General features: G+C 38.8%; 1 protein-coding gene across 8 annotated transcripts in view; it reads right to left on the bottom strand.

Annotated features, from left to right (window-relative positions):
- The window catches only part of LMO7 (LIM domain 7), a 110,741-nt gene that overhangs the window by 46,808 nt on the left and 40,951 nt on the right, over positions 1-22,982 (bottom strand). For all 8 annotated transcript variants that reach the window (XM_075199832.1, XM_075199833.1, XM_075199829.1 and 5 more), the window contains exon 5: positions 8,292-8,398. In XM_075199832.1, coding sequence (XP_075055933.1) covers positions 8,292-8,398 — 107 coding nt within the window. The remainder of the gene's footprint in view (positions 1-8,291; positions 8,399-22,982) is intronic.

Here is a 22,982-nt window from a genome sequence, read left to right as displayed (position 1 = left end):
AAATGTAGTGAACAGTAAATCTGTAACAAGCCAGGCTAAGTAGAGGAGACTGCCCAGCTTCATACAGCCAAATGGTTAAACAAAAATGCCATCTTGCTTTAAGTAAGTCTTACAGGAAGTGAATAAGGTCTACTTGCTTGTCAACACTATTACACAAATTCAGAGATGTTTTGTTGCTGGATAGGTACATATTAGACCAGCGGACCTAGAGGGCTAACAAGGCCCACTTTTACTGCGGGACTGAGAGCCTTTCACATTTTCAAAGCTGCATTTTCACACAAATGGCTGGTGTACATGCTCCCCTCTATGTTACGGGCGAATAAAAACACAATCCACCATCTGCAAAGTTGGTTGCAGAGCCATAAGTAAAACAAAAACGTGGAGGCTGGAGCAAGAAAGATGACCGACAGCGCTCTGCCCTCAAGTTTAACCAAATTAACCTAAAACATTTATTCCCTCCCCTCCAAGTGGTCTCCCCTCCTGCCCAGTCCTAGTTAGAGTTCTGGCTGGCTGGCTGGCTGTACTCTATTAAAAACTTTAACAGCCAATCAGAGTTCACTTAAATTCAGTAGGCTCCAAGTGATTTTTGTTTTTGTTTTTTCAGTTCACTGAAGTAGAGGAAACCCAGCACTACCAATACCAGTGCTGGCAGCAAGTGAGTAATGTACATGGCAAATTATACAGAGTAATGTTCCAGTAGAGCCTGCAATAAATAGTAAAACAGATGGGTGCCATCAAATATGAGTGTTATTGTAGGGTAGATAATGAGGTGATCGGTAGCTTTTGGGTCATGGTGGATGTGGGAAAAGGGTGGTCTAAAATGTGTCTGCGCCGTGCAATTTTCACTTATCTACGTTGTATACAGAAAAATAGCGGCCCCAGAAAATTACATCCAACAGCAAAAACTAATTCGTAAATATGCATTATGTTTCTATTGACAGTGAGAACAACAAGGTTTTACATATTGCCAGCATAATAGATGTTTGATCCAGATTACATGATATACTATATTGTTAGTCAGCTAACTACTTATTTTTGTTCACAAGCCATCAATATAATTTAGCTTCGTAAAATATGCTAAGATTTACAAATAATTAAACATATTACAAAACATGAGTTATTATGTGTTTACTATATATGGATGCAGAGTAATGACAGGGTTATTGTGTGTTGCATAACTCTAAACCATTTCACCACCCACAAGAGCAACGCAGTATCTGGAAACAACTAGGAGTGCCACTTTAAACAAAAAGAAAAAAAAACTGACAAAAGAGCCGTGCAGCTTTCAATATCAGCTATGTTAATTGTCCGATACGGAAACCAAGGCTTTGCACATACATTTTTTTTTTCCATTCCTAAATAAAAAAAAGAAAAAGAAAAAAAAAAAAAAAAAAGACAAATGTAACCTTTGGTACATGACCTGTTGCTAAATGAGCAATTAAGTCTTGAATGATATTGTTATGACATAAAATAAACAAATGCTTTAAAGTTCCTCACAGAGCCCCCAGGTCATCAAACAGCCTGAAGACTGAAAACATGGACTGTTTGAAAGAAGGATTGGAGGGTGGTATTTATAACTGCAAAAGAATGGAATAAGTTTCAATAGTCACAGTTTATTTCCTGTTTCGGTATACTTCCCATTATCCTCACATCCACAAAATAAAGATTATTTAGAAGTTGAATTCCCCAAAATTACCCGACCTTGAGAAGAGGTAGATGATCATTTAAAAAAGGTGAATTTTAGTTTAAACTCTGAAATTTCAATTTCCTCAATATATTTTAAGTAAGGAATGAACAGTAGAACTGTTACAAACTGACCAAGCAGCAGGTGCAATGGCTAATACAATCCTGGGATGCATAAATAACTGAGATAAACGTATGTAATGTAAACATACTACTATATACAAGTAATATTCTATATATATCTATATAAAAAAAAAATACTAGCTAGACCCCATTGTGAATATGGGGTATAGTTTTAGGAACATAAAATCATTCAGAGGCAAACAAAGCAAATACAGAATTTAAAGTGTCTTTGGTGCCCAGTTAATTAAAATAAACACAAAAGATTTGCCAAAATGAATTGTCTGCAGTTGCAAATGGAAAAATAATAGCTTTACCACCAGCAGAGGAATGGGTTCTTAACTGTACAATTCCTTATCACACAAGGTGGGGATGGTAAATTCACAGACAGAATTTAAAATCAGGCCGGATGCCTTTCTTATAAGAAATGGTATGTGCAGCTCTAATTCGTTAATGGGGTGACTGATCAAAGAGACCCATCAGATATTTGGGGTCAGTATAGCATTTTTCTCACCTGCGAGGGTAAAATGATGGTCACATATTTGGAGAACTATTGCAGTGGATAATGCAGCAACTTATCTTACTTTGTAAGTAACTGAAACTGCTGCAGAACATATAAAACCTCCCCATTAAGCTTTCCTAATCTTAATATGAATTGCAGTCAGTCATTCTTGTGTCTATCACAAATGATTTTGATGTGCTGGACAAAGAGCACTGATAATGTGCTATTCACATTGATTAATTATTATCCATGTAGAATAGGCCCTGCAACACAATCAAAATTTAAAATCATATACGGCTGTCTACAGCATTTATCTACAACTAGTTCAACACAGATCTCTGTACATTTCTTTTCTCAGGTCCCTTTTAATGATACAGTGTCAGCAGTTACATATAAAAACTTTCAAACAACAAAACTAGACCAAAAGGATGGAGCAGTACAGAGGTCATTGCCTTTGTAGAAATGAAAAATCAACTATAAAGAGATCAAATGAAAAAGGCTCAATTGACCGTAAAAGGACATAAGGAAAATACATTTTAGCAATCATGTTAAATTTCTTCCACAACCCAATTTCTCAGCCATATTTCACCAAAACAGTATATCATAATTTTAGAGTACGTTATTTTTCATATATTTTTTTTCAGCTACCTTGCACTTGCTATGAAGGGGGCATTTATGTGTTAGAATTATTTATTTTACAAATGACTGCCATGAACAATCAGCCAATAGCAGCTGATGATAGAGAGGGCAAGTCTATTCGAAAAGTATTTGATCCAAGGCCGAAGTACACAATTTCACCACATTCAGATCTCACAGTTCAAAACCTTTTGCCTAATATATTCCCACAGATGTGCTTGCAGGTATCCATTTACATTCAGAACTAAACAACCTACTTAAGTTATTTTACTTCTACAAAAAAAAAAAAAAATGGTTAGGAGTTATAGAACACCCAATGTTCCCAGTGCTGTTTACTACAGGGAATACTCAGAGTGAGCAAAGCTGCAGGAGGAATGGACTGAAACAGAGCATTCTATACTTTATCTTGCATTGGGTCACGAGTGCTTGAACAAGACAAAAGCATGAGAAAGTTAAAAAATGCAATCCAGTGAATTAAATGCATTCATTGAGTTAAAGAAAACACAGCTTCCCGATATAAACTATACCTGACATTTCTACACATTGCACAAAGGATTGATCATTTCCACTATCACTGGATTTCATCTAGTCCCTGCAATCATACTGCTCAGTAAACAGTATGTACTAACCATCCAAATGCATGAAGTAAAGCCTTTCATGGAGGTCCGCTATTTGTTTTGTTTGTATGCGTTTGTAGGATTTCTACATTAATAGAACTTTAATGCAACATAGATTGCAATATGGTCCAGATTGCCAGTCAGTGTTCGCTCAGAGATGAAGGGCATCAATAACTGCCTTTGCCAGTACATAACCAAGGGTGTAACTCGAAAGGAATGTGCCTAAAAATCACCAACAGCAACATTCTGAAGGGTTTGCTAAATCACCACGACAGGGTCATAAACAAAGCACTTTAGTTCTATTTTTAACAAATCGATTTTGCTAATGACCCAATTGTGTGACTCATCCTCTGAGCTGAACAAATGAATGTCTTTTATTTTTTGAAGAGTCAAACCTTGATCAAGATGTGATTTACAAAAACATTGCTGTGTTGGATCTGTATTTTGGATCAATCTGTCATTCTAGTGAAATGCAGCTGTCAAATAGCAACAGGTAGATAACATCTGTATTTCTCATACAAAACACCATTTTAAATATCCTTAAAGGACTGTTGACCCCGATTTCCACCCTTTCAGGGGGGGGCATGGCAAGTGGGATTAAACAGACACTTTCTTTTGGGCCCTTGGCCTCCAATACTGCTGAATACATTGTCTGCTATAGCTGTAGGTACACTCTTGTAGATACCTTGATAATATCTGCAACCCTCAGTTTTCAGATGCAAGGTCTTACATGCTTACAGCTCTCAATCTATACTGCCTATTAAAGCCATTAAACAATAACAGCAGCACTGGCAAGTCAAGAGAAATCCAATTTCTATGTAGAAAGTGGTTGGGGGTCAGGAAGAGACACCCTATCACTATCTCAATATCTATGAGTGCGCTCTGACCTGTGCTGCTACAGACACTTCCGGGGTTGTCTGAAACACTGGTGATTTCTTACATCATCATCAGTGGTTCTCTGCAGGAAGAGACAGGGTCCACTCAGAAAAGCTCTTCCACTGCGTTAGTAGTGTCAGTATGCTCTGAGAGTTTAGACGTACCAGATGTCAAAGGATAATACACGCTACTATAAAATACACACTTAAATCCATTCATATAGGGGATATAAAAAAAAAAAAAAAGTAGTAAATGTTAAATGAAAATATTGGAAGGTGCTGAGAATGAACAAGAGACTAAAGAAAATTACATGAACATATTTTTCAAAATGTTTTAGTGATCAATTCCCTTTAAATACTTTCTCCACAAAGAGTCTTCATAGCTTGATTTACAAAAGACAAATCATATCCTGTGTGTGACAACAAACAGATCTGCAGTTTATACTAAAGACGACAAGATGAGAAGATAATCCATACATAACCTAATGCCTGCCACACACAGCTGATACTGTTGCCTGACGCTGTTCATGTTTGTTATATATAAATGTAGGTGGGCAAAATGGACAAGATCCAGCAGTTTGACGACTCATTTGCGTCAGGGTAGGAGCCAGAATTGTGAATGAAAGCAGACAGCATACAACTGCAATCATCTTCCACATTTATCAACATGTCTAACAATCATTCAACCAATGTCAATTGGATTGTTATTGGGTATCGGAGTATTTTTCGGGCCACAAGCTGCAATATTGGGCCATTTGCCCGATATCTGATGCAAAATTGCAGTGTGTATGGAATTTCCACTGTACTCCAGTAGGTCACAAAATAACACCAACAAGAAAATAAAGAGTGTAAAGGAAATCAAGTACACTACAGAAAGAGAAGGCATATTCCTGACGGACAGAGACATCTGGATGCTCCGTCACTGAAACAATCCTTTGGTGTCATTTCTAAAAGTATCTCACGTCTGGTCTATATTTATCTGGCACTGCTGTTATTATAAGTCAGGCAAAGCCAGCAAATCTGGAAAACAGAAAGAGCCCAATGACCACGCAGACTGGCCATAATAATGATGCTGATCTGGTGTACTAAATGTCAATGATTTTCACTCATCTTCCTGCACACAAAAAAGCAACAAAAAAAAACATTTTTACTGACTTTCCCCCTGTCCTACAGCAGATGTATATACCTCATACTATAAAATATTATGTTGTAACATGGAGGAAAGAGATGATTGGAAACGCAGGTCTGCAGACCTGTCAAATGATTCGCACATAGGCTGGGAGCAGGCAACGCATTGGTATACAGTGTCTGTACATCACTTGATCAACTGTGCCAGATAGTTATTTTTCTACCAGCCTATCTTTATAGATGGGGTCATAAACAAGTAGGGTGAATAATTTATCTTACATGGACATCCCTTTTGTTTCTACATAGTAATGAAGTTTAAGAAGCACTATTTCTGAAACTATTTATTAACCAATGCGTGAGTTAATAGATATGGGGCGTTGATGGTTCCAACAGCAAAACTTAAGATTTCACTAGTGTTTATAGCCAATAGAAAGTCTGGAAGAGAACATATTGGTTGTTCCCATAACCACTTGCTGTCAAGAAGGTGGTGGCAATGTGTTTGAACTCTGCCTGCTCTATTTACTTGCGTTCTGGAGTATTGATGCAAGTTTATGATTATCAACAACTGGGGTAATTCTAGAATACAAACACCAGGTATTATAATCAGACTTTACATAAAAACAAAGATGACTGAGCATAAGACCCTGTAACTTAAGAGGTACAAACTGTCAGATACCCATCTCCATTGTGTGCACAATCTCTTACAGCAAAACTCTCAATTGTAAAAATAAACTGCACAAGCCAAATAATACTCCTTTTACTTATTCAAACAAAAGTAATGCACTGAAACATGATAGGAAACTAAAGACATACAATCTCCCAACAGTCATTATTCCAGTATGAAATAGTACAGAATAGATTTGTAACCTCCTCCTTCTCTTACAACATCCATAGACCCTACTGTAGTACATTTTTTTTTTATTTAAAGTAATCAGCCCGCAGGCATGAATTCATAGCATATATGGGGCGCTCTTCATGCAAATTCCTGGAGAAAGATACTCTCAAATGAACAGTGCTGTATAAAAATAATCTATTGTAGCCATCTTTTGCTCAAACAAGCATAACTAACTAATTTATAACACCTTAATATACATTTTTTCACCAAGCTTTATTGCCCGTTCAAACACATGCCCCCGAAAAATAGGTATGTGTAAAGATGACTATTATAATGGTAATTCTCATGCGAGGTTGTGCTGCGTTCTTAAATTATAAGCACTATGTTCGCATTTTAGAACACAATGGTGGGAACAGGATCACAGACTTTTTTTTTTTTACCAGATTTTAACGCGCTTCCATGCATTTATGAAAGTGTGGAAGATGCCCCCAAATAAGCGGCAGGTGTGAATGAGTCCTTAGTGTGAAGCCCTGCTGAGGTCACATTGTTACCTCAAAGCAAAAAGTGGGCCATATCTTCAGCTGCTCAGCTGAGCGAGCTCATACAGCACTGCAGTATTTCAGGTGTAACTATGGTTTGGTGTGGACAGGCAGGTGTCATAGGGATCAATTCTCTTTGTGCCAGCCACATTTCTCAGGAAGTTTATATGAATCCTACCAATGGTAAATGTTTTCTTAAAAAAAAAAAAAAAAAAAATAGATACAAAAAAAAATAAGAGGAGAGATCTGTGCATATGAGCCTTAAAGCAAACTAAATGCAAGATAAAGAGGACTTCACCAGTCAGTAAATGGCCAAGCAGTACTCAAGCTCTCCAGTTAATAAAATATACGTAACTGCACCACATTCTTTAATCAGATTCAAATTCAGGACAAGAATACAAAGAGCCACATGCAACTGCGTAGTAAAGTCCAGACAGGCACCCATAGCGTCTGAGCAATGGCAGTTTAGGGGAGAAAAACTACTCTCCACTGTAATTTCACCTATTTGTCTTCATACAGACAGATATTTTAGGAAAACTATATACTACCCATACAAACTCAATACACAATGTATTCTAAACATACCAATTATTTGACTTGTCATAACATGTATACCCCATGGGAATTATAATTATACTGTACTAAAAACAGGTATTTATACGGAAGCAAAATATAACAAGTTACAGTATAAAATCAGTTTTTCTTTTCCGTTATCCCCAATAACTTTCCACAGCAGTATTTGTAAATTTCTTCAATTCATAAAATCAACTGTGAGTCAGAACAAGACGTTAAGAATAATCTAAAAATTGCAATGCACCTTAGAAATCACAGCAAAATCCATTTACCATTAAATCTCTATGCCGTCAAATTTGTGGCCTATGTACAAGATGACACCATACAAGACCACTCTCCAACGGTGGCCCTCGTTCACGGACCACCTTCTTTACAGAAATCGTTTGTCAGTACCATGCACGGACCAAATAAAGATTTCTAGAATACATTAATCATTCATCTATTTATATAGCGCCACTAATCTCACATAATGAAAATATTCAACACAATAGATAGCCTATGTAGTTCTGAAAGGTACATTAGCATGTGGTGTATCAAGTCAAATATATACAGAGCTGTGCTTCCTGTACTGATCATGCACAGAACAAGTTAAATACAGGTTAAACTAGCTTTGCTACATTAGAACACCACAAGACAGTACCAAATTAGAGTCAGCAATAGTGAAGCATATTTACTTTGCATCTGTCAGTTTGCAGCTTCCCTTACCAACAGATCATAAATTCTATAGTTACCCTATTACCTGCAATTTAGAAGCAACAATATGATTTCAATAATGGAACTTACTTGACAGTAACACGATTTGATAAATCCTGAAGATCACCAGGATGAAAAAGTTGTGCTTCTTTCAATCCAAGTTTCTCACACGCCCGTAAGAAAACACTGATATTATCCTGTGAAGGTGAGAAAATATGATTGCTTAGCTGAGCAGTTCAAAATCAAAACAGCTTATCGAAGTCCAAAATTCCAAAGTCCACAAGAAGCAAGAGATAGGAAAAATGCAGCAAGTACGAAGTATGTATTGTAATAATGTTTCATGGATAACAGTAGGCGGCTTCTAACTTGAGTGGCTCAGTGACGCTGCAAAGATTACCTGCTATGCTCAGAAAGGTAGACTTTGATGTCAGCTCTACAAGCAAACGCCCTCTTTCTCTCTGCACGACAAGCCTCACCTCTTAGGACTTTAAAAATAACTACAGCTAATGACATTGACCCACCCAGAAACTACTGCCAGTGCAGGCATAGGAGAGTGAGGAAATAAGAGGAGGGACATTCTGTTTCTATAGAGCACAGAATGATTGGGACACTGCACCTGGAATTTAGGTTTGGCCGTTGTTTAGCAAGATCTTCACTGAATGTGAGCATACACAAACAGAAGGTAAAAATATCAGAACTATGATCTAGCACAGAAAGGATAAAAAAGTACATTTAAAAATAAAAAGGACAAGAATTCAGGAGTGGTACATTACTCATTGGCTGCACCTGTTGAGCACCGCTTGCTTCAGTTAAGTGTAGATTGCCCTATAAAAAGCTCAGTCGCAGCTCAGATGTTACTTTGTGTCATTTGCAACAGCTGAGGCTATATTCTTAAAATCAACAACCACCAATGACTTATGCAACCATTCATCTCTCGATATTGAACTAGAACTCCCAACATGTTATTAATTTGGGAGTTGCAGTCCCATCATAAAAAGTTAGTCTGACCATTAAAAAAAATAATTGCTAAAACACAAATCACAGCATGAAAAATAAAAAATAAATACAGACAAAAACAGTGAGTAAATACGCTTCAGTCCGTCAGTGCAGGTAAACAATTCCCAAGATATTACACAAGAGAAAGACTCCAATTACTATAAATGTCGTAAACTCCAAACTCAATCTTCTGTTACTTACTGTAACCCAAAGGAAAATAATAAAAATATCAAATGGAAGAGTCCCTCCCAGTCCATTTGCTTTACTGGATGTTTATTTGATCTGCTGCTTTGCCTATGTAAGTAAGCCTACTGAGATTTGGTAAATGGTGACTTTGGTACACAATAAAGGAACAATGTATTCCAACAACAGCGAGAAATTAAACAAACACTCTTAAAAGACAAACAGGCAGCCATGGAGCATGAACTCAAACCCTTACATTAACAACAAATGCCACTTCAGTTTTCTTCCCATCCATGTACTTGGCTACAGGGATATTTGTACACTGCTCAAGAGATCAACATAAGCAGAATGTATACTGAAAAAAAACAAAAAAAACAAAAAACAGAACACTGCACGCAATAAATACACGCACGCATAAAAAAAAAAAAAATACACTGATCAACCACAACATTAAACCACTGACAAGTGAAGTGTATAACATTGATTATCTCATTACAATGGCACCTGTCAAAGGGTGAGATATATTAGGCAGCAAGTGAACAGTCAGACCTTGAACTTGATCTGTTGGAAGCAGGAAAAATGGGCAAGCATAAGGATTGGAGAGACTTTGACAAGGGCCAAATTGTGATGGCTAGACTGGGTCAGAGCATCTCCAAAAAAGACAGGTCTTGTGATATGCTCCTGATATGCAGTGATAAGTACCTACTAAAAGTCCAAGGAAGGACAACTGGTAAACTGGCAACAGGGTTATAGGTGCCCAAGGCTAGCCCGTCTGGTCCAATCCCATAGAAGAGCTACTGTAGCACAAATTGAAAAACTGAAAAAGTTAATGCTGGCTATGAAGGTGTCAGAACATACCGTGCATCGCAGCTTGCAGAGTATTGGGCTTTGTAGCCGCCAACTGGTCAGAGTGTTCATGTGGACCTCTGTCCACTGCCGAATGCGGCAACAATGCTCATATGTGCATGTGAGCGCCAGAAGTTAAACACGGAGATCCATCAGACCAAGCCATCTTCTTACATTTCTGACTTTTACTTCATGTGGATGCCAGGTGTGTGCGCGCATCATTTTCCTGAGGAAGAGATGTCACCAGGATGCACTATGGAAAGAATGCAAGCCAGCAGGGGCAGAGTGATGCTGTGGGCAATGTTCTGCTGGGAAAATTTTGGTCCTGGTGTCCACGTGGATGTTACTTTGACAAGTACCACCTACCTAAAATATTGTTGCAGACCAAGTACAGCCCTTCATGGCAACGGTATTCCCTGATGGCAGTGGCCTCTTTCAACAGAATAATGCCCCCTACCACACTGCAAAAATTATTCAGGAACATGACAGAGTTCAAGTTGTTGACTTGGCCTCGAAATTCCCCAGATCTCAATCCAAATCGAGCAGCTGTGAGATGTGCTGGAAAAACAAGTCAGAGCCATGAAAGCCCCACCTTGCATCTTACAGGACTTAAAGTATCATCCACTAAACTGACTGCTTAGAAAGGTGGCATGTGTTGAAAATGTCACTGAGCCCTTCAGTGTGACCCATTCTACTGCTAATGTTTGACTATAGAGATTGCATGGCTGTATGCTTCATTTTATGCACCCGTTAGCTATGTATGTAACAGAAATGGGCAAGAACAACATTTAGAAGGTGTGTCCTCATACTTTTTTTGGCCCGTGTAGGTAGGTAGGTAGGTAGATAGATAGAGATAGATAGATAGATAGATAGATAGCTAGATAGCTCTATCTATCTATCTCTCTCTCTATCTATCTACACACACACATACACATACATACACACACACATACACACATACATATACACTATGAAAGTGGGAGGTGAATGCATGGAATTTAAGTTGGTGGCAGCATCTACCTCCAATAAGGAGGTCAGAGAGATCACCAAAGGAGAAGCTAGGATGCCGAGGATTCCTTTAGAGTGCCCAGAGAAACTGGTACAACAGCAGTTCTGTGCTGATTGGGGCTCCAGAGATTCAACTCTGTGGGATCGCTGGGCTTGGGAGAACAGTTGGGTGGCAGATGAATGGTATTCTGCTCCCAAAAGCTGTAATCCTAGCCCAGACAATATGTTACAATTCATATGGTCATAGCTCATAGGGAGGCTCACTTGTCCCAACTGTGATGACTCATAACTAAAGTATGGTCTGAATTGAAGATTCCATCAATATCTAACCACAACGGACAGCTTTATAGGCGACAGGAAGCAGGCTTCTCTGTCATACTACGAATAAAAACATAACAGGATTGCCCTGAAGAATCAGAATTGAGGGAGATGCACCATTAAAATGATTTGATTACACACAGTGGTGGAAGTGGGCTGATATATGGTGGCATGCCTTACCATCACTTCAACAACTGCTTTCATTGTAAAACTGTAAAATTCCATTCACTTAGATTTTCCTTACCGCCACTTCGACCACTGATTATACACCATTATATCTTAGTTCATGCTTATGCCAACTGTCCATTTCATAGCAGGCACACACGTTTCTGAAATTTGTTTCATATCAAAAAGTGATTTTCAATGAAAGCACGGTTTACAAGTAATTTGATGAATCAATGCATAGGATGGCTTTTTACAGCAGCATATCATGAATCCAGAACAATGAAAATCACACTTAACTGGGGGATGCTTTGAGTCCGTTAGACCAACAAGCAAAACCATATTGTTCTACAGAACGTGTTCCACACATTGTAATAGTAAGATGCTGATTATCCGGACAGATTGCAGGCCATGTGCTTAGTTAATGCCTTTAATTTTAAAAAACAAAGAAATAGATGGTAGAGAAAAGAGGTGTACTTGCAATGTTAAATGTGTGGTTTATTGCCTTACTAAGAATGTTATGGTACTGCCACATTAAGAAAACAAAAGGTGGAGCTTTGGAGGTTGAAGAGCTAGTATAAATAAATATGGCTGTTCGATAGTAGTGGTTATTTCAACAAAAATTAATTATGATGCATAAAACCACATCTACTGAAACCACTATTTGGATAAGAAACATCTCGTCTTTGCATGGTATGCCACATGCTTCACAGTCAGGGGTTCTGTCAGCATATTTGGAGAGGTCTCAACTTTTGCACTAATTTGTTGAACCAGTGTTTATATTACTTAGGAACACTGTTTGAGACAGTAACTTGTATTTATCTTAAGAAACATCATACAGGCCCTAGAGATATCAAGTTGTGCTATGAGTTACACCTTATGCAAAATGTAAACATCTGAACATTCATAACAGAAGACATCCATCCCCTGATGGACAGCTATAAACATCCACTATAGAAGGTGATTGCACACCATCATCTACAGACCTCAGCCATTAAGGATTAGCGAGTGAGACAGAAAGCTAGAGACCAAACTGAATAATTGTAATGCTCAGCTTTCACATTACTAGGAGAAATCCTCATAATCATGTGACATCATTGAAGATTTTATTACTAAAGAGGAAGAAAAGGACCCTAATTGGATGTCTTTTTCAAGGTAGTATTTATTTTCAGATTTACACTGAATCTACTGTTTTTTTTCAAAGCAAAATTATCTTGGCCATTGATTGTTGCAAAAGTTGTCTAACACAATGAAGGTCTCCAAACTCAGGACCAGCAGGCAATTATGTTTTGGGTTAAATGAATGGGGGCCTTGGTGCAATATAGGGCATTTTAATGTTTCATGTTCTTGTATTTTTTTCCCAAGCTTTATTGCTGCAACAGGAAGATGAAAAATTAAAGACAAAAATTAAATGGCTGAGGGAAGACCATGGAATAAAAAAAAAAAAAAAGTCTGATCCTGAAAAAGGGTATGTATATTGTTAGCACTGACCATTTAATTTCGGTCGGAGACATTTATATCAGGGTATGCCGTGTTTGTTATGATTGTACACTAATGTTCCCACCTTGAGAAATATATAGCACACGCCACATGTGCAGATATATATATTTTGCATACAGACGAGCCACAACATTAAAACCACCTGCCTAGTATTGTGTAGGTCCTTTTGTGCTGCCAAAACAGCACAGATCCATCGAGGCATGGACTCCACAAAACCTCTGAAGGTGACCTCTAGTATCTGGCACCAAGATGTAAGCACTCAGCATATTCCACAGATGCTAGATCAGATTGAGATCTAGGGAATGTAGAGGTCAAGTCAACACCTTGAGCTCTGTTATGTTCCTAAACCATTCCTGAACAATTTTTGCAGTGTGACAAGGTGCATTATCCTGCTGAAAGAGGTAACTGCCATTAAAATATGATTCTTCAGACCAAGCCACCTTCTTCCATTGCTCCATGGTCCAGTTCTGGCACTCATGTGCCCAATGTAGCTTTTTTTCAGCAGTGGATAGGGGTCAACATGTGTTCTGAAACCTATCATGACCAGCATTAACTTTTTCAGCAATTTGTGCTACAGTAGCACTTCTGTGGGATTGGACCAGACTGGCTAGCCTTCACCGTCACATGCGCATCAATGAGCCTTGGGCACCCATGGTCCTTTCTTTCACCACTTGTGGTTGTTCAAGAAATGACTGTTTACTTGCTGCCTAATATAACCTACCCCTTGACAAGTACCATTGTAACAAGATAATCAATGTTACACACTTCACTTGTCAGTGGTATTAATGTTGGAACCTCTCCAACATCTAACCCTCTCCAATGGAGAGGGGGAGAGGGTTAGATGTCTTGAAAAACCGATATCTAACAAGATGCAAAAATACTGGTCTGTTGTCATTAAGGCAGTAATATCCATTTCTTTCATTTTTGGCTTGTGCATTACAAAAAAGTATAAAGAATTAAATACAAATTGGATATTTTTCTTACTATTTCTTCATAGAACATTTTTACATTCAGTGTTTTGCAATATTCTAGCAACTTTTAACCAATTTAGATATGTTCAGAGACAACATTTCATCTTATAAACGTAGCCATAGAAAGCAGTTTAAGAATTTAAATTATTTTCGATGTACAGGAGGATACAGAAGATGAATCAACGGCACAAATAAAGATTGTGGTACTGTGTATTGCTCCAAGAAAAAATGACTCATTCCCATCTGTCTGTAACATTACCACCTGCTTGCCAGTCAATCATAAATTATCTTTTGCAACAGGCAAATCCAAATCCAGGGAAACAGAATGCAATCTACCCATTATGAATGGGCATAGTATTATTTAAGAGCTGCCTTTTACATCAGTAAAGTAATTTTATAATAAAGGTGTTGGTTGGCTGAGGATGATGGGACAGTTTGCTCAAGAGCAGAGTGTGTCTTCTAAAATGTATTAAGATACAACATGGAAATGAACATTAGCTGCCCTACAGGGAAAGCTATTGATGCTTGTATACCAAGAAGAGACAATGGGGAAATGAAAGTAGGTTCTGGATCGGGTTATAAAATTACAGCTGGGTACTGTATTGACATATCAAAAGGTTCATCACTGCTGGTGGCCCGACCCAACTGGAAACTAAGAAAGGCATCCACTTGAAATTTTTTGGGGCCCTTGGTGTGCAATATGGAACTGTAATCCACTGTATTTAGTTAAGGCTGAAGCTTAACCTTTCAAAGGACCAAAAAGACATAAACTGCTACTGCTGTCAGTACAATCTTGAGAACTGTAGAACATACAACAACAGAACCTCCTATCCTGCTCAACCTCTCAAACTGTATAATATAGAACACCACAAAAGATCACGCATTGCCCAGTAAACAGAAAAAAAGTGTAACATTGACATCTTCGTTGCTGCAGTCAGGATAATTTCTTTAGATAATGCAAGATACTTGTAGGTTGGGGTCAGTGTGCAAACAGTCAAAAATCTGATTCCCCCCATCCCCGCTTTTAGCACCTATATCTATTTGTCAATTTACCAACACCACAAAGCTTTACAGTTGTTCTAAGTGTGCCTTCTACAGGTTCTTTTTCTAAATTGAAAATACCTGATCTGCGTTGCCCACGTTTAATATAAAATATATTCTCTATTCCATATTCACACTCATTATGATTAACACACTGATATTGTAAGGATTTATGCACAGTTCTTCATCAGTTTACACTTGTTCGCTATATTTTCCCCACTTCCTCACCTAATGGCAGTCCTACTTCATCTTGGTATTCCTTCTCAGACATCTTTCTGTCACTCCCCTATTACTGTGCGTGGGCCTCTGTCTCCATCCTTCCACTACCCCTACCTTACCACCATACCTTCCAGTCCTCATAATCATCTCATTCACAACTCCCACCAACATTTTTCACAAATCCCTTTCCAACAGCTCTGCAACCCCCCTTCCCCCCCTGCTAATTGGACTCTACTAACGCCTACCGTTAAAAAACCTTTTTTCCATTACTTAACATGTATTCCTCCTCCTAGCTTTTAGATTATTTTGCCCCCAGCACCTCACCATCAGTAACAGCACTGGGATCACCCACTGCACTCTGCAGCTACAAACCCATTCAAGCTGCAGTCAGAGCATCTTGAGCAGCTGGTAAATCACATATCTCTGTAGCCATTGAAAATGATAATACATACTATCGGTTTTCAAAATACATGAAAAACCATGAATATAACAAGCAGTTTTCAGGATTCATTAAGTGTTTGGGAAATTTTCCTCAGCTGCTCAAACTGCAAGTGACTGCAGCTCAAACATTTCCTCCAAGTCAGGTATAAGAGAATAATTACCATTAAATTTAATTTCCTTGGAGATACTCCATGGCTGCCATAACAAATAAATTAAGCACCTAGTTAACAGAGTAGAGAGGGGGAAAAGAAACACTGCCCAGAAGGAATATAGTGCGACTCCTCCTTCCCCTGGTGTCCTTGAGAAACTTCTCAAGCAGTTCCTGAAAAAATTAAAACAGAAGAGAGAAGGGAATATTGGGCATCCATGGAGTGTCTCAAAGAAAGTGAAATTAACGGTAAAAATCTCAATTTCTAAAGCTACAAAGTGGGATGTGCCCAAGCGACAAAAATAAGTAAATGGAAAAACAGGGTGGGCTCAAGCAAAATCAACATAGGCAGTGCAGAGCTGAAAACAAAAGGATTGCTCAGTTTGGACGGAAAATCCTTCAAGAATTTATTCATCAGCACAAGATATCACACACAGAGAAATGTCTGGTAAAGGTGTTAATCAATGACTACCCTGCGGCTTTGCAGAAAAGGTCTGTTGAGCGTTGCATGCCCAGGAGGTTCCTATTGCCCCTGTAGAAGGTACACTTAGAATTTCCAGCTCCTTCCGTTATTCTTACAAGCCTGTGTCCTGACCTGTCTGATCCATCTTAACAGAGAGTGTTTGCATCAATTATGTGTTCTTTCTGTGACCTAGACAAGAACATGCTTCATTCAATTTTTCTGAATGCCTTCATTCTGAAGAACTAAACTGAAATTGCCATGACGAGAGCCAATGGGTGGGAATTCAATTGACAGCATTACTCGTGAGAATAATGCGGACTGCGCACTATTACCGTTACTACAGTAATAGTGTGCATTATTACCATTTGAACAGTAATTTCAACACCGATTTTTGCTTGCAGCTCTGAAAGCCGCAAGCAGAAATTCACGTAGCCCACACGCTAACGGCAATAGCCATAGTTATTCTCACGAGTAACGCTGTCAATTGAACCCCCAATGTGTAATGTTGTTGTTAGTTGGCTAAGAGCAGAGATGGAAATATGGTTTCCAGATAACATGAAATGCAGAATCTACATTGCGTAGGAAAGTTTAGTTTAGTTTGTAACTCACCATCTTCATATAGATATTCAGAAACGGCATAGGGAATGTAATTACCCTACTTGTCGGGCAGATGCGATTGCTACCAGAAACACCTTAATTGTAAGACATTGCAGGAAGTCTCACTTAAAATGCTCAAAAGGAATTAGGTAAAATTGAGATCCCAAAGTGCCAAAAAAAATAGTTTAATACGAGGATGAAGTAATTGAAAAATAATATCATCTGATGTCAATCTGGTGTTCAGAACAACAATAAAAACGCAGTAGCTATAACATTTAGATTGGTGAGGGCAAGGCTCCTGTTGAAGCCAGTGTGAACACAATCTAGAATATGACCAATGCGGAGACCGATGAATATAGTATCAAAGGATGTTCAATATATGGTTTGTACCTGTTATACAGTTAGATGCCAGGCCAGGTGCCTCTTCTCCTTTCCCCTCTCCTCACATTAACATTTTTTTCCTTTCCCTTTTCCTTCCCTTCCCCTGTCCCCTGCTCTCTCGCTTTTCTTTTTCTCTGTTCTTACTTTTATTGACAAAGATCATATTATTTTTCTCATTCGCAATGTATCTGTTGTCTGTTCAATGGAACTTAACCTTTATACTGTTTAAAAATTGAAAAATCTCCCTAATAAAAGATGTGTAAAAAAAAAAAAAAAAAAAAAAAAAAAAAAAAAAAAAAAAGGATATGACCAATGCTAGCAGAAGTAGAATCCTCCAATTTTGACTTGCATTATAGAATTAATCACCTCCAAATCCTAAAATGAATAAAGGAAGTGTTCAGTTTCCTTGCTGAAGTATTATCCACATCCAAAGCCATTTTTAGAGCACTTCCTAAGCCATTTTAAACCACGAATGACCATTCCCTTGGATGGATATGGGATGTGCTGAGATTACCTGCTACACTGCGGTCTTTGCCTACCAAAGTTGCTTCTGCCCTCATCTCCAGAAGGCTTGTGTGCAGCATCTTTGTTCTCTGTTAGCAGACCAACTTCTCTTTTCCCGATATCAGACATGTGATGAAGGTTCTTGGAGATGCAGACAAGTTGTATTCAAGATAAGCATAAGGTGGATTTAAGAAAGTAAGGAGGACTTGCACAACTCAAATTTCTGCCACCCACAGAACTCATTGGCGTTTGAGCAGAGAAAAGTGCCTTCAAACGAAAGCGTAGCCAAATTACTCTTAGAATAGAGGTCCTGGCTGAACGTGTTACTGCAGCAGTATTAATTTTAGGCACTGCCCATCACTTTGAAGCCTCTTCATTTGAAAATGATACTTAATAACCTCCTGTCCCGTAGAGCTTCAACCATTGTGCAGAAACTCCAACAGCACTACTACGATAAAGTTGATAAAGACGACTCGGTGCTCACTAGAAAACTTCGGGGAAAAAATGGTCCTGAGCCATATTAATAGAATTCAGCAATCCATCACAGGTGATGTAGCTTACGATCCAACAGCGATTGTCCATGAGTTCTGAGCATTCTACTCCTCCCTGTATAATTTTACTGAGCCCTGCCCCCGCGGTGACCTGCCCATATCTACTATAGAAGACTATCTCCTAGCTTCCTTCCTAAGATTACCCTGCATCAGCTTTCTGCCTTGAATTCAAACATTACTTTGACCAAAGTCCTGACAGCCATCATATTTCTTAAACTCATCTGCCATGGGCCCTGACAGACTCCACAATACCCCCGAAAAATTTTGCTGGGGTTCTAGTACCTCACCTGTCAAAATTCTTTAATGGAGGGGGCTCCCTTTGATTCAGCCACCATTAGGGCTAACATAATTCTTATCCTGAAGTCAGGGAAAGACAATTCTCTATGTGCTAGCTACAGGCCAGGCCCATATCCCTGTTCAAAATGGACTTGAATATCTATGCAAAAATACTGGCCTCCAGATCGAACCCATTTCTTCCTTCCCTCATCCATTCTGACCAGGTGGACTTCAGCCCAGGGCATCAAGCCCCCACTGCTAGGAGGGTCATAGATTGGGTGTGATACTATTTAGCGATGCTTATATTTCAGACATGTATCTCGACAAAACAATTTTGATGACAAGAATAGCAAGAAGTAAATGCAGACTTACCATAATAAATACACATTACATGCCCGACACGCCTCCTATTGATAGTAAATGGTGGCAGTTGTAATTTACGTCACTTATCATAGTGACACAGATTTCAGGATTTAAATTGGCAATGCCAGCACTCGCCAGGTATATAACCCTAACCCTTAAAATTAGATTATAGAAGAGGTCCTGGCAATGCCTTCTATATCCCTGAATCCGACAAGTTACTGCTTGAGCAATCACTCCTTTTCACCTGGTGCCTTCAAAAATAAATATCTAGGGGTTTATATTACTAAACGTTACCAACAACTCCTCCAAGCAAATTTCCCTCGCATTCTGGCACAAGTAAAACTGTACTTCACTGCATGGTCACTTCTCTTTATTTCTTGGATTGGCCATATTAACGCGGTTAAGATGAATATCCTCCCTAGACTGCTATACCTTTTCCATACCCACCCCATCCGTGTCCCCCCTTATGTCTTTAAGTTTCTCCAGTTCCACACGTCTAAGCTCATATGGTCTGGTAGATGCCCCGTGGTGTGCATGAAGGTCCGCCAAAGGTCCTCGCAGGGAGGAGGGCTGGGTTTTCCGGATTTCCACTGCTACTATCTCTCTGCCCAACTTGCTCAGTGTGTTCTGTGGAGTGGCTCTATGTCCTTCAGAGTCTGGATACACATTGAGGCTGAAGGTCTGGGACCACCCTCATTATCTACTCTCCTCTGGCTCCCACAGGCTTGTCACCCAAAAGGCACCCCTACTTCACCCAGCTATTTTTTACTCTTTGATGGTTTAGGACTCCTCTTCTCAAAGGTATTTCCTCATCCTTCCCCAGAGATTCTGTTATTCAACTCACCAGAATTTTCTCCAGGACTCACCCCTATTGTGTTTCAGCCATGGCTCTCACAGAGAGTCAGATACCTTAACGACCCTACTACCACTGTAGTGTTCCCTCCATTTTACAATATCCAATCCTGCCTACACATCCCCTCCAAATATTTACATCATTACTTACAGCTCCTCCTGCTCCATAACAGTTAAACTTCTTACTACTTTTGAAAATCTGTCTACACCACTGCTCTACAAAAAGGTCTAATTTCTACGCTATATAATTAACTTTATCCATCTACCCCATGCCTCCGAGATCCCCACAAACTGATCTTGGAACAAGACCTTGGTGAAACTCTACTAGACAAAAAATGATCAGAGATCCATGAGAATGCAGCCTCCAGATCTAGCTGTATGAAAATAAAATGTCCACAAGGTAATGTTTCGCTGGTACTATGTACCTTCCCAAATTAATGATATTCCCTGACTCTTCTGACCGCTGTTGACGAGTGTGCGCCCATGAGGGTACTTTCCATATATGGTGGACGTATCCCAAATTGGAATGTTTCTGGGCAGACATTAAAAATCTGATACACTCTGTTCTCCAGATCAATCTGCCTTTGGAGCCTACATTTTTTCTTTTACCCCTTGGGGCCCCCTTCGGTGAATCATCATAAGAACAAGACGATTAGACATTCTCTAGGCAGCTACCTTCCAGCTTGCAGCTGTCTGGTGGCAGAAGCCCCCCATACCATAATTAACAGAGTTTGGTAGGTACAACGCATGGAGTATATGACTAGCATTCTTAGCTATTCTTTAGTCCTTCACCAAGGTCTGGGACACATGGCTTTCTTTCTAGCCACACCGGCTTTCTTTCTAGCCACACCTCCCCTCTTTCCCCCCATCTTTTCTTCTCCGCGGATGCTTAAAATCTTGGTCACCTGTTGTAACGAATTTCTGATATCTCCAATATTGGACGTTATATCAATACACTGGTCTTTGTTATTGTTCAATGTTCCTTACTGTTTATGTCTTAATGACAGGTGTATTTTTACATGATCTTGATAAAATAAACTTTCTTAAGAAAAGAAAGTCTGCAATAGAATGCTGACTACAATGGATAAACTAAACTAAGATAAGTGGTTTAATACTCTGTATTCATCAAGCAATAACTTTTGAAAAAGCCTCTCAGACATTAGTTTATCTCTGTTTTATTAGCAACAACATAGCTACTAAAACATATTGTGTCCAAAGCATCTAACTTTTTAGTAAGGTCCCCCTATTTCAGTACAGGCATTACTCCAAAATAGTTCAGTAAAAGGATTGTTTTTGCATACTGTAAAAGTCGTATAAAATAATAAATAAAAGTGGTTTCTAACATAGGTTCAAGCTTACTAGTGAGCAGAAAGCTAAAGCGTCAAGGGTCATTATTGGCATATATTGGAACAGGAGTGAATGACTGAAATGTTAAAAGACATCACAACACACCCTTTTCTTTGACAAATAAAGTAATAAAAAGTGATGAGTGAAAGGAGAAATTATAACTAGACAAAGCATTAACTATTTATTAATCAGCAAAATGTTACCTAGTACTGTAGCGTGGTACAACATACTGATCGGAATCTAAATTAGGAAGTTGGTGCAAATAAATACCTTAGAAAACATTGTCATCATCAAGATTGGTTAAAAAGGTTTAACCAGCCAAAATATCACTCAACAAAGCAGCCAACCTTTTAGAACATGACATCAAGCTAGCTTGTAAAACAAGGAATTTTATCATCAACAAAGAATAACCTACAAAAATATGTAATTTTTTTTACATGTGGATCTATTTACAGTCACAATGTTCAACTTTGCACCTATTTATTGTACTGCTTGATGGCTTACAGCTGCATTAAAGCAGTCTCTAAAATAAGCTCTTATTGTGGGCTTCTATAGGCTGGAATGTTTAATTTGCATTTTAAACACACAAATGTACTAGATCGCACCATTTATCAGATGCACAAGTTACAATTTTACCATTCAAAAGACGTTACCTTACCTTATAGATAACTATACAGTAGTGTGGTTATCTAAAACATGTATGTATTTGTGAACATTTTAACATCTCTTAAGCTCTGCAGTTGCAGCCAACTATTGTAGAGTCTTAAATACTTTAGATGCTGTGGCCAGATCTCAACTGTCCACGGCCGTCATGTTTAAATGGACTTCGGCGCCAACCCCCCCCCCCCCCACACACACATTCGGGGGGGGGGGGGGTGCTTGTACGTGTTACCCGCTAGACAAAGAAAAAAAAAATGTATACAAAAAAAAAATCCAGCCCGTCTGTCTGTATTAAGGCTCCCACAAGCAGGGGCAGAGTTACGAGGTAGGAAGCGGTTCTAGGTGCAGTTGAAGGAGCTTAGTGGTGGCAGCAGGCCTCCCCCACTGTGTTTAGAGGGGTGCAATTGGGATAAAGAAAGGGGACTGTGGCAAGCTCAGCCGGCCCGCAGAAACATGGACAGGGTGGTGTCATACAAAATGCTAGGACAAGTCCTAAACACATCCTTCCACTTCTTAATCACTCCCTGCATTTGATTGTTGTAAATTAATGATGAAACATAAGGCGTTTATAGGTTTTGCTATAAGGTCCAAGCACTTCTAGTAATGCCCCTGATCCTACAGTTTATGCCATTGTAATTATGTAATGTATACATTTAGATTAAATAGTCATTAACATTAACCTGTACATTATGCACAATCTTTACACAATGTTTAATTTCTCCTACAATACAGATAGCTGAATGAACATAGGTGGGACATCCTAATACAAGCAATATGTCTAGAGGGGGATTCCTCTTCACCCTCATCTATGAAACCAACCTATCGATGAAACATTACAGATTCTCTTAAAGCTATAAAAAGTCTGAAACACTGTCAAAGCTTTTACTTTATGCAAGGATCTACACTTTATAGGACTAGAGACGTCAAATTACAATCAAAATCCTATTGACTTTT

Source organism: Mixophyes fleayi, chromosome 2 (assembly GCF_038048845.1).
Source record: "Mixophyes fleayi isolate aMixFle1 chromosome 2, aMixFle1.hap1, whole genome shotgun sequence".
Lineage (NCBI taxonomy): Eukaryota > Metazoa > Chordata > Amphibia > Anura > Limnodynastidae > Mixophyes > Mixophyes fleayi.
This window is presented reverse-complemented; position numbering and strand designations above follow the sequence as displayed.